At 40.7% G+C, this 13,766-nt stretch overlaps 1 protein-coding gene across 6 annotated transcripts in view; it reads left to right on the top strand.

Moving 5' to 3' along the window:
* The window catches only part of TSHR (thyroid stimulating hormone receptor), a 152,600-nt gene extending 145,086 nt beyond the window's left edge, over positions 1-7,514 (top strand). For all 6 annotated transcript variants that reach the window (XM_055304503.1, XM_055304500.1, XM_055304502.1 and 3 more), the window contains 2 exons: positions 3,638-3,826; positions 5,475-7,514. In XM_055304503.1, coding sequence (XP_055160478.1) covers positions 3,638-3,826; positions 5,475-6,888 — 1,603 coding nt within the window. In that variant the 3' untranslated portion in view covers positions 6,889-7,514. The remainder of the gene's footprint in view (positions 1-3,637; positions 3,827-5,474) is intronic.
* Positions 7,515-13,766: the final 6,252 nt, after the last annotated feature.

Genomic DNA, 13,766 nt, shown 5'->3' with positions numbered 1-13,766 from the left:
CTCCCAACTCAGCCCCACTGGGACCCAACTGGAGGCTACCTGAGATACGCTTTGTTACAGACACTCAGACAAAACCATTGACTCAGTTCCTTCCTCCCAGAATCCTAATGAGTCTCTGGAGGATTGCTGTGCCTGGCTCTGTGTTCAAAAAAGACTCCAGAGGACTGACGATAAGGGGGTAGAAGAAAGTTTCTACAGCAGCGAACCTAAACTTGATATCCAAATTATAGTTATGGCTCCACCCATGGTTTACTGAGTCTCTTTGGATACAACATGCCTGTTTTTCTTTGTCTTGGCTTTAATATGGATGTGCTTCACAAAAATGTTTTGAGAATTGAAGTAAGATTCTAAATTACCTAGAGAGCATCTTAAATAATGCAGATTCCTGGGCCCCACCAGCAGAGATTCTAATCCAGTTGGTTTAAGGTGTGGCTCAGGAGTCTCTGTTGCGGGTTATTCTGATGCTGGTCCCAGCTAGTGCCTGGACAAGAAACACTGATCTGCAGAGTGGTAAATTGCCAGTTTTCACTAAATATCTGCCTTAATGCTATACCCACTACTTGGATCACTATAGCAGTTTTAAAATAAAACACAAAATTATTTGACACTCCTCCCATTGTGAAATGAGTTCTATGTTCCCTGCCTTTAGATCTATTAGTTCTCCTGGGACACTATAGATGCTTCCTCTCAAAATGCTCCCTCTCAGAATCTGACTGCCATGATATGAGAAGCCGAAGCCCTAGGACACTTGGGTGGCTCTGCAGTTGGAGTGTCCGCCTTTGGCTCAGGGCGTGATCCTGGAGTCTCATGATCAAGTCCCACATCGGGCTCCCTGCATGGAGCCTGCTTCTCCCTCTGCCTGTGTCTCTGCTTCTCTCTGTGTGTGTCTCTCATGAATAAATAAATAAAATCTTTAAAAAAAAAAAAAAAGAAAAAGCCCAAGCCCCACGGGGAAGCCACATTAACAGTCCCAACTGAGCTGAGCTTTGAGTCATCTCAGCTCTGGCCCAGACATGTAAGTGAAGGAGTCTGCAGATAATACCAGCCCCAGGCACTGACTTGCCCCAGCCTTCAAGTCTTCCCAGCTTCCCAGATACGACAGAACAACGACAAGCCATCCCTGCCATGCCCTTTTCAGATTCTTGATCCTCAAAAGCTATGCTAATGATAAAAAGATTGTCGTTTGTTGCCACGTAGTTTTGGGTGTTTTTGCCACTCAGTAACTGGGATGGTTCCTAAAGTGTTCTCTCAAGAAATATGTATTGAAATGCAAACACAGTACTTGGAAGGATAAAGTCAGATGAACACAGGCAATCAGTGTATCCAACAGACAGCAAAGCAGGGAAAATGAGCCAAGAGATGCTCTCTTGTTTCATTGACATGAAAGCATCACTGACTGGGTAAAGAGTTGCCTACAGAAAGCTGAAGGCAGAAAGATGGTAACCCCCTGAAGACAGCATGGCTAAAAGAGAAAATGCTGCATCAAAAGGACAGATGAGGCAGGAGAGCAACATCTAGCTTCATTTACTTCACAAATGTGTTTATGGCTAGCTCCCAAATCCCTCAACTCTCTTACTAACCTCAAAGTTGTTCATTTATGCTAGTTTCTCAAACATACTTCCTTAATGTTAAAAATCACCTGAGAACACATAGTAATAAGTGCCAAGGGTAATTCTTACCATCAGGCAAGTTTGGGAAATGCTCAATTATAGAGTTTAAAGTACATACAAAACAGAAGAGTAAATGTGACACCCTTCTCTGAGAATCACAGTTCTGTACTAATAATGGGCTTAATGTGAGAGCTTCATATTTGTAAAAAAAATGACTAGCAAATTCTAGAAACCTTGAACCCTGAGAATGTAAATCCCAGGTAAGTCAAATTAGAATAACATAGAGGAAGAAGCTGTAAATTTTGGGATTTTCTTGCTAATAAGATACTAATTATATTAAACACTTTTTAAAAGACTTATTTATTTATTCATGAGAGACACAGAGAGAGAGGCAAAGACATAGGCAGAGGGAGAAGCAGGCTCCATGCAGGAAGTCTGATATGGGACTCCATCCCGGGACCCCAGAATCATGCTCTGAGCCAAAGGTAGACGCTTAATCCCTGAGCCACCCAGGCATCCCTATATTAAACATTCTTAAATGTAATCATGAAAAAATTGTAAAACAGGGGCGCCTGGGTGGCTCAGTCAGTTAAGTGTCAGACTCTTGATTTCAGCTCAGGTCATGGTCTCAGGGTCATGAGATGGAGCCCTGCACACTCAGCCAGGATTATGCTTCTCTCCTTCTCCTTCTGGTGCCTCCCCCCCCCTCTCTAAAATAAGTTAATAAGTCTTTTTAAAAATTGTAAAATTTATTGTAAAATTTAATTGATAAAAATATAAAATAAGAGGTACTAGGTTAAATATTCATGGTTTTATTTAAGCTATTATTCAATGCCAAAAATGATGGGGCAACATATATAACCTGGACTTGACTCTCTGGGACTGAGAAAAGAAAAAGAAACATCATACTGCAATGTGAATTAATTCTACTTTATTTTTTTTTATTTTTATTTTTTCTTATGATAGGCACACAGTGAGAGAGAGAGGCAGAGACATAGGCAGAGGGAGAAGCAGGCTCCATGCACTGGGAGCCCAACATGGGATTCGATCCCGGGTCCCCAGGATTGCACCCTGGGCCAAAGGCAGGCGCCAAACTGCTGCACCACCCAGGGATCCCTAATTCTACTTTAATAGCTAATACTAATGTCTGTGTTGACTCCAGCCACACCACCTTCCCCCACTGCTTTTGGAAGTGACTTGAATCTCATTTCAGATTATTACCATAAATACTGGAGTTTTCTTTCCATGAAATACATTTACAGCCTTCTAAAGAAACTCGGGGGTGTTTGTTATCAGTCATGAATTCACCAGGTTACTGGCACAACTCCCAAGTTCTGCATCATTAGAAGATTTCCATGATGCCAGTTTAGGTCCATTTCAGTGAGCAGTTTATTAATCCCAAATCCCTAGTCCCCATAGACCCTGAGAGCAATTCAGTCCCCTTTAAGACTATTCAAATATATTTCTCTCGCCTCTAGAGACCTTTTAGTAGCTATGTGGTATAATTTTCTGGAGTAAAATTGATAATCTGTCTCTGATTCCTCTGATTGCATTTATGGCAACAAATAAAATAAAATAATTAAAAATAATAAAAATAAGATCGTGCTAAACTGTTATTTGTATTGATGCATACTGGAATTCCAAGTAATAAAAATGGGGAGTCCCTTGTAACATATCAACTTGGAAGCCAAATATTCCTCCTTAGACCAGTGGCAGTATGTAAAGAACTCAGTTCACATTCAAGCCGAGAAAGGAGCATACCCCTACTAATCTCTGGCCTGCTTGACCTTCCAGTCAAGAAGTAGAAGGCTCTTGGGCAGCCTGGGTGGCTCAGCAGTTTAGCATCTGCCTTCAGCCCAGGGTGTGATCTTGGAGACCCAGGATCAAGTCCCACGTCGGACTCCCTGCATGGAGCCTGCTTCTCCCTCTGCCTGTGTCTCTCATGAATAAAGTTTTAAAAATATTTTTTTAAAAAAAGAAGTAGAAGGCTCTGGATATTCACCAACTCTCTGTTTTCTCCTTCCCAGGGATGTCTCTTACACCAGTGTTACTGCCCTGCCATCCAAAGGCCTGGAGCATCTAAAGGAGCTGATAGCAAGAAACACTTGGACTCTAAAGAAACTCCCACTTTCCTTGAGTTTCCTTCACCTTACACGGGCTGACCTTTCTTATCCAAGCCACTGCTGTGCTTTTAAGAATCAGAAGAAAATCAGAGGGTAAATGGCGGTGTCTGGAACAAGCGACAAAGGGTCTTGGTAGAAGTTGCATTAATTTCTGGGTTTGGAGAAGGTTTGTGGTTTGAAAGCCAGGTGGAAAGAGTTGAAGCATCCATGAGAAACATGAAATCCATAGGGCACAATGCCCCCACAGACTCAAAGCGATTGCAGATGAGAAATAAAACCAATGTCACTGGTTCACAGCAGGGAGGTGTGGGGATCGTGTAGAATCTTGTAGAGATTATACTACATGATTCCCAGTCTCCAGATTCAACACACATTAAGTACGGCAACACATAGTAGATGCCACCACTATGAGGACAAACTTAGGAACACAAGCAATTAAGATTTTGCAGATGTCACAGCTTACTGGCTATGTGTGTGTGTGTATGGGCTTTGGACTCAGCTGGCTTTGTACCCTACCGTGCCATTTTCTAAATGTGTTATTCCAGCCTACTTACCTAACTTCCCTGAGCCTCTCTGAATGGAGACTGTAATGTTATCCTTACAAACGGAGGTTTTGAGAAGATTAAATGAGAGACTGAATAGAAAACACCTATCGCAATGACCTGGAATATTTTAAATTCTCAATAAATATTAGCCATGTTATGAATTATTTTATTATCAGGCCACTTGCGAGCTGCAAAGGAGGGACAGCCTTCTTCTCCCCATGCTGCCTTCACCTACACTTATACTCTGCTTTATTCCCTGCTTGTATCTCCTGTAATCCTGTTGTCCTAACACCACTCTCATTCTTCATTTATTCACTTCTCAGTTTCTCTACAGTATCTATTGGTGGACTTTCTGACTCATATTTGCAACCAGAAATAAACTAGGATCTCATTGTGGGGGCAGAAGCAAAAGGGAAACTTGAATGGCTATGCAAAGAAGGCCAGTATGGGCCCAACACCTGCAGAAAGCCAGAAGTGACGCCCAGGGATGGTGATAACAGACTTGATATGGACGCTGTGTGGCTCTGGCTAGGAAAGGACCAGAGATGGGCGGGAGGCTATAGTGGACCTCAAGATCAGGGTCCAGATTTCTCATTAACCTCCAAACCGGTTGGAACAGGTGGTCCATTGGGCATTTTAACCAGAGCACCATAGATGAATCAACATCTGCTCAGCAGCTGAAGCAGTTAAAGAATCTCTCGTGATGTCAGTCTGGCGGGCTAGTAAAAAACCAAATCTCACTTCCATGAGCATGCCTGCAAGATAGACTCAATTTATTCATTTGTTTGATAAATATTTATGGAGCACCTACCATGTGCTCGGCACTGTCCTATCCCATAGCAATAGGTCAGACAAGAGCCATCTTGCATTTTGTTTACGTACAACTAGGGGAAGTCAGAAAGTAAGCAAGCAAATAAGAAGATATCAGATATTACTATAAAAGAAATAAGCATAACATAGGACAATTTATTTAGAGAGATCAGGGAAGGCCTCTCTGAGAAAGGAACACTTTCTCAAAGAGGGCTGAAGCTGAGGTGGGTAATAGGAAATGATGTAGGAAAAACAGGCCTGACTAGATCATGTACAATGTTGTGGAGTCATGTAGATCATAGTAAGTATTCTGCATATTTTGCTAAGTGTTATGGGGACCATTAGGGGTTTTCAGCAAACAGTGACTTATTTCTGATGCCTTGCAGAATCCTTGAGTCCTTAATGTGTAATGAGAGCAGTATTCGGAGCCTGCGCCAGAGAAAATCTGTGAATACTTTGAATGGCCCCTTTGACCAGGAATATGAAGAGTATCTGGGTGACAGCCATGCTGGGTACAAGGACAACTCTCAGTTCCAGGATACCCATAGCAATTCTCATTATTATGTGTTCTTCGAAGAACAAGAAGATGAGATCCTCGGTTTTGGCCAGGAGCTTAAAAACCCACAGGAAGAGACCCTCCAGGCCTTTGATAGCCATTATGACTACACTGTGTGTGGTGGCAATGAAGACATGGTGTGTACTCCTAAGTCAGATGAGTTCAACCCCTGTGAAGACATAATGGGCTACAAGTTCCTGAGGATTGTGGTGTGGTTTGTCAGTCTGCTGGCTCTCCTGGGCAATGTCTTTGTCCTGATCGTCCTCCTTACCAGTCACTACAAACTGACTGTCCCACGCTTTCTCATGTGCAACTTGGCCTTTGCAGATTTCTGCATGGGGATGTATCTGCTCCTTATCGCCTCCGTAGACCTCTACACTCATTCTGAGTACTACAACCATGCCATCGACTGGCAGACGGGCCCTGGGTGTAACACAGCTGGTTTCTTCACCGTCTTTGCCAGTGAATTATCAGTGTATACACTGACAGTCATCACCCTGGAGCGCTGGTATGCCATTACCTTCGCCATGCGCCTGGACAGGAAGATCCGCCTCAGGCATGCATATGCCATCATGGTCGGGGGCTGGGTTTGCTGCTTCCTGCTCGCCCTGCTCCCTCTGGTGGGAATAAGCAGCTATGCCAAGGTCAGCATCTGCCTGCCCATGGACACTGAGACACCTCTTGCCCTGGCATATATTATCCTTGTTCTGTTGCTCAACATAGTTGCCTTTATCATTGTCTGCTCCTGTTACGTGAAGATCTACATCACAGTCCGAAATCCCCAGTACAACCCGGGGGACAAAGACACCAAAATTGCCAAAAGGATGGCTGTATTGATCTTCACTGACTTCATGTGCATGGCCCCAATCTCATTCTACGCTCTGTCAGCACTTATGAACAAGCCTCTCATCACTGTTACCAACTCCAAAATCTTGCTGGTTCTCTTCTATCCACTTAACTCCTGTGCCAATCCATTTCTCTATGCTATTTTCACGAAAGCCTTCCAGAGGGATGTATTTATCCTGCTCAGCAAGTTTGGCATCTGTAAACGCCAGGCTCAGGCATACCGGGGCCAGAGGGTTTCTCCAAAGAATAGTGCTGGTATTCAGATCCAAAAGGTTACCCGGGACATGAGGCAAAGTCTCCCCAACATGCAGGATGAGTATGAACTGCTTGAAAACTCCCATCTAACCCCAAATAAACAGGGCCAAATCTCAAAAGAGTATAACCAAACAGTTCTGTAAGTAGACCCTATACTACTCGCAGTGGCAGGGGGACTTCTAAAAATCTAGTTTCTTGAACACGTATTCCAAATTCATTATATACACAAGACAGCTGACCTAACCCTTTGCAGGTGATGTTTCATGGGGCAAATTTCATCTCCAAAAAGGGGGTAGCACTACCACCTAATCATTACCTCCCAGAAGGAAGAGAGGCTACCAGCACTTCTGAACCCTGGTGATATCAAGATAACTGACACTTTCTAGAAAACTTGTTTGATGCTAACTGCTTTAACAACATTGTATAAGATGTCCAACAGATATTAACTGAACCAGGTCAACACTGAGCTTCTCACTTTCAAATAGCGTTTCATAGTAAAGATTCAGCAAATGGAAAATGCTATTAACTGAGTTGGTGACCACAAGATAGAATTAGCCCCATGTTGGCTTGGTCCACCTTCATGTTCTTGGATACAACCAAAGAGAATGTGAATTCCTCGAAACTGAAAAGTCCAGCAGGATACATGCATGAAGCAGCTATTATGAGGTGGAAGGAGGGGAAAGGCTTAGCTTAGTTGTTATTTCATCCTCTGAAACTATATCATCTCTTCACAAGGACCTACCTGATGTGACCCAACTGTTAGGTGTTGCCCGGGGGGGGGGGGGGGGGGAAACTGGCAAGATTTCAGCTTATGTGGCTGAGCAAAGTAAGAATTGTTCTTCTTGGCTAGTCTTATAGTATAAAATACATAAACTCTAGAAATATTTCTAAGTAGCAGCAAGTGGGAATTATGAGCAGGGCACACTAAATCACCCACTGATTAATAAAGCAGGGCCACAAGGTAACTGTTGGAGCTTGGGCAAATCACTGGGCCACTTCTAAGTCTAGAAATGAAAGAGCCTGATGGCCTCTTCAGTTTTAAAACTCTATGTATATCCCTTCCCCTTAAAACATGTTTCCATGACAAAAAAAGAAAAGCACTAAGAAAGAATTTTTTTTTCCTATCTTGTAGTGCAGCCCCCTCTTTCTCTTTGGAGGCTGGATATATGACCCAGGAAATTTCTTTTTTTTTTTTTTTCATTTTTGATTATAATGTCTGATCCATGTTGGGCTGGATCTAAATCACTCAACTAATTACTAGATCTCTACAGCTACAATTATCAGGCCAAAAACAGACTCATATTCATGTAACAGAATAAAAGGTGGTTTTGCAAATTTTGGTTATTCAGAGTTACTACTTCACTGTATAGATTAACTTGAAAACATTTAACTTGTCCAGGGATTGGAAGCAATCAAACACTCAGGCAAAGCAACACTAAAGCTATCAAGAGAAGTTTCTTCTCTCCAAAACTGCTAGCCTTTTCCAACCTGTTGATCATTGGACATAATCTCTATTGCTCAATAGTGTTCTCTTACTTAAATGGTTAGGATCAATCTTTTAATATAGATGTACTCTTCAGATTACCTGTCAAAACAGTCCCTTAATTTCCTCCCAAGCAGAGATGGCATTTGCTTCTCAATGTTCATGAAGCACACCAAGGAATTAGAAGCATTTGTTGTTTCAAGTCTGTGGAGTACGGTTACTGGGCCCAACCCCCCCCCCACAGAGATGGTCCCCCAAACCACCTAGGATATCCCCATAGAAATACCCATTTCTGATTATCATTGGGATTGGACATCTTAGTAGAAATATTATACACACTTGAAATCATGACTTATCCACCAGTTCACTTGTAACTAATTAAACTAAACAGTTGTGTTATCATTTGGCATGTATTTCTCACCTGTGACATTTTGAAATAGTACATCCTGATAAATAATGTATTTTATCTTAAGTAGTTGAAATAACACTTTGGAAACCGTCCTAGAAAAGTAACTTCAACACAATTGTTACTAAAATTTGCATTCACAACATGAAATAAATTTTCTTCCTATGAAATGATTGTGCTGAGTCCTACAGTATGGCATTTTGTAATTTGTGAGCTTCTTTTAATGTTACCATTATATGTGTTACAACTGAAGACAGGAAAAAAAAACAACTGGCAAATTTGCTAAGGAATTCATAAATAAACTGATGATCAATAACAGAAGTAATAAATTGTATCTTGATTATAAATGGTCTTTATGTGAAAAACTTACTCATGATGAATTGAATTATGTTCCACTGACAGATAGTGATGGCTAAGAGTGAAAATATGACTAGTTTTGACATTAGGAATTTAAATAGTGCCCTAATGAAGATAATAAATCTATAATACTTGGTCAGAGTTTAATTAATCTATCAACTATCTGAAGATAGACCCAAATTACTAAAGATGAATGGCTTTAGGCCAATCACAATAGATGTCACAAAATTCATGCCCTAAAGTTTATACATGTTGCCCAAAGGAGTATGTTTCAAAACACCCCAGGGGCACCTTGGTCACTCAGTGGTTGAGCATCTGCCTTTGGCTCAAGTCATCATCCCAGGGTCTGGGATCAAGTCCCACATCAGGCTCCCCACGGTGAGCCTGCTGCTCCCTCTGGCTACGTCTCTGCCTCTCTCTGTGTGTCTCTCATGAATAAATAAAAAAATCTTTTTAAAAAAACCCTCAAAGTTTACTGATTCTTCCTTTATGGATAATCTACTTTATATCAGAAGCAGCCACTTAGAAGAAAAGAGCATAATTCAGAGCATCACCATGAAAGTGGCAATAAGGCAAAAGTAAGAGCAAAAAATGAAAACTCTAGTCACAAAAACTCAAAACAATTACAGTTTGAGAAGAAATACTCTTAACTGCTTGGAGTCTTTGGGGGAGAATGTATTATGACACATCAGAGTGATTCTTACCCTGAAAACTAAGGGGACAAGGAAAACTTGGTAGCAATGCATTCTGTTTTAAAAGATATAAAAGTTCCAGCTCAAAGGGGTGAACTGAGTCCTGGCACCTACCAACCTTCTTCTTTCAACTTCCATTGAAATGACAGTTAAAAAGTATAAAATGGGACCAAGCCAAAACCATATTGTGAACAGAAGAAGTGACACCAACAACAGACCAAAGTCTCTGGTGGCTTTCTGAAAGATGGAAAGTCTGTGGCCTTGAGTTGATGGACAACAGAGTAGAGAAGGCTGCAGCCCAGAACACAGTAACCAGATGAGGCTTCAGTTGTAGAGGGGTATTCCTCTACAACTTCCCTGCAGGGTCTCAAAGAGACCCCAAAGCCTGAAACTCACAGGACTGAGGGACTAATAAGAGTAATTAATTAATTAATTAATTAGGCAAGTCTGTCTCACTTGTGCCCGCATCATTTCTCACTACATCAGTTAGAACAACTGGCACGTTCAGTGTTTCCCCCAGGCTGAAATCAAGAAAGTGATCTTAAAGGAAATGGGTGATCAGTGTAGACAGAGCCAACCTCCTGGTCTGGGGCAGGGCCAGACCCAGCCCACTTGCCTACTTCTTCCTTCACTCATAAAATTAAGCCTGGACATTGACATGGGCATCACCATGAGCCCCCCAGCCAGGGAAAGCCATCTTGGGAAAATATATATACACCAATTAACCTAACATTCACCATCCTTATCTTTCATTCAAAAATATAAGTGAACCACAAGAATTACTAGACAATTGAGGAAAATGAACTGCACATCAATAGCACACAAAAAAGACCAAATTGAACAAATAGGACATTTCTCTCTCCCTCTCCCACTGTCCCTCCTTCTATGTGCACTCTCTCAAATAAATAAATAAATCTTAAAAAATAAGAAATAGTCTGTTTTCTAGAGTTACAAATTTAACCAATTGAAAAAGTTAAAATTAATACCAGCAAAAAAAATTTTTTAAAGCTCAGAGTTAGCAGATAATTATTCAACTAATTTCCTATTTTTCATTATATTCAGCCAACAGTTTTATTGTCTAAATATATATACTATCTATACACTAAAAAAACAGGCACTTAAGTATGTAACAGAATTATGGAAAATAACCACCAGAAGAACTAATATCAGAAATTGACTGAAAGTGGTTTTCTCTGGAGATTGAGACTCAGGATTGAATGGAGTTATAGACTGGATTTTGTCTACTGCCCTAATCCCCAGAGTGATTGTATTTGGATACAGGGACTGTATAGACATAATTAAGATTAAACGAGGTCATACGGATGGGACCCAGTCCTTATGAGAAAAGGAAGAGTCACCAGAGATCTCTTTCATTCTCATGCACTCACAGAGAAAAGATCACAAAAGGTCACAAAGTCACACAGCCAGAGGGTGGCCATGGAAGAGAGTCCACACCAAAAACTAAATCTGCAGGCACTTCAATCTTGGATTTATAGATTCAGAACTTTGAGAAAGTAAATTTCTGTTATTTGGGCCACCAGTGTGGTATTTTGTTACAGCAGCCCAAGCAGACTAATACAGTTGGAAAATTTTCAGTTGGTACTCTTCTGTACTGCTGATTTTCTCTGTGCATACTTTTTTAAGACAGTGGAATGGAAATTATTATAATACTATCATGCTTTAAGATAATTAACATCATAAATGTGGCATTTTTAAAAAGGTACAGAATGGGCAATTTTTCAAATAGTTGAGTTACTTCTTTAGAATTACAAGAGAAGCAGACAGATATCACATTGAAAGTGATTTGAACAATAATCTAGCCACTACAAAATTTATATTAGGGTGTGATAAATCTAAGCCAGTGAGTCTTAAAGTGCCTATTTGGTAGCTATATCAAGCAAGATAAATACTAACAAAGTAAAACCCCTTTATAATTTATTCCATTGGACAACCTAATAATATTAAGTCAAAATTTTCATTTCCTATAAATGCATCGCTGTTAAGCTGCAGCAGGAAAATTAAGCAACTAATTGTTATCTCTCATACCAATTAAGTAAGAACAAGTAAAGCTTTAAACAGAGTAATCAAGATAGTGTAAACAACTTTTATTCTAACACCCACTTAGTATAATTTGGGGATTTATTTTAGGAATTTAGAAATATTTAAGAATATTGTATTTCATTTATTAAAGTATTTTAGATGGGGGGCATTAAAGTTGATGGCAATTGCTGTTTGACAGCACACAATCAAAAAGTTTAATTGTATATCAGTCATGTGCCTCTCAGTCTTAAAGGACAACAACATGGTTCCTTGTAGCCCATTTGGGGGTAATAGAGTCACAACACACTATAGAAATAGCACAGGCATACGGAAACCACGTAATGATGTTTTAATAATTCACCATAATAGGATTTAAACAAAGGATTCTAAACATTAGGAAATTTACAATCAAAAACAGCACTAGAGATCTGCCCCTCAGGCAGGAAGTATTTTGACAAAAGCCTATTTATAACTTATTCCCATGACTCTGTTTTCTTTCACATCTGAATGTGAAGGACTAACCCCAGAAAGCATTGCAAAAAAAGTCTGAAAGAGCCTCAGTTCTCTAGGAGGCTTTTCAAGTTTCCCAGCAAGGGCCATATTAAGTGGATGAGGTAAAAGTTTGAGAAAAACAAAACTAGGGACATCTGGGTGGCTCAGCAGTTTAGCACCTGCCTTTAGCCCAGAGCATGTTCCTGGAGTCCCGGGATCAAGTCCCACGTCAGGCTCCCTGCTTGGATCTTCTCCCTCTGCCTATGTCTCTGCTTCTCTCTCTCTGTGTGTCTCATGAATAAATAAATAAAATCTTAAAAAAACTAGATCATCCCTGTTTCTTTTTAGCAAGTCCCAGGTCTAAATTTTGTTACATTCCACCTCAATTCTCTGGACATTGTGTGAAAGAGCCTTCTGGTAGGAGAGTAGACAGATTTAGATACTGTCAGACTAAACCCTGGTAAATGATTTGTGCATTTGTGGGAATATGGATCTTCTAGGATTTGTTATTAATAACAAATAGAACCACTTCACTCTATTTGCTCTCAGATATTTCTCTGATTTCTCCAAGTGCTCCTTAAGCATTCTGACAGAAAAAGAACTAGGGGGAAGTATTAATTGCTTCACCAAATGTCGGAGAAATGAGATACCCTGCTCAATCGATGCCATGGTCCAGATGAAAAAGGAGATGCCTGACATCACACCTGTTTTCACCATCTGTAGGCCAACTCTGGAGAAAGGGAAAAAGTGAGCACACACCTCTGGCACTCCCAGGTCTTCCCAGACATCTAAGTTGCTACTCCATTTCATTTCAATTGGTGCAGTTGAGCCACTAGTGGCGGCACTAACTGAAGGAAGTTGAAGTACTCTCTTCTGCTTCTTTAACTGACTATCCAAGCTGGTCATGAGTGGTACTCATGAGTCCTGTCTAAGCCCACTCACCCTGCAGCCATACTCTGTCTACCACTTGGAAGACCTTCAACCCTCACCAACTCTTCCATTCCATCCTTGTGCCAATACCCTCTCTCCAACCACTCATTCTATTCTGTCTCTGAGACCTAAAAATACCACTTCTAGACCCCTCATGCCATGAATAAAAGGGAGAAAGGGGCCCCTGGTGGTTGATCCATCATCTGGGATATATTTAGAAACCTTTCAAGAATCATATCATAAACTGGTAATGGTAATACAGAGTATAGGAGTAGCAATGGTTGAGTGGTTCAGGATTAAAGATGGTAATTACAGAGAATGAAAATGAAACCTGAAGCTGGTGCTTCTTATTGTTGGTTTCCGTTAGCTGAAAAATGCAGGGGCTAATAATTGCATACTCACATGGCTGCCTCAGAAATCGTGTAGTACTTTCCACCATGTTCGGAGAAAGATTCTTTAACCTTTATGATATACTAACAACCATCAGAAAAAAAATCAATGTTTGGAAGAAATGTCCAGAAGTATCTAATCCACCTATTTGCCTTAAGGTTTTATTTAATAAACCTTCTCAAATGTGCCTAAGACAATCCTCAATTTTGTCTTATATATTAAGAGATGTCT

This window comes from Nyctereutes procyonoides, unplaced genomic scaffold, assembly GCF_905146905.1.
Source record: "Nyctereutes procyonoides isolate TBG_1078 unplaced genomic scaffold, NYPRO_anot_genome, whole genome shotgun sequence".
In the NCBI taxonomy this organism is placed as follows: domain Eukaryota; kingdom Metazoa; phylum Chordata; class Mammalia; order Carnivora; family Canidae; genus Nyctereutes; species Nyctereutes procyonoides.
This window is presented reverse-complemented; position numbering and strand designations above follow the sequence as displayed.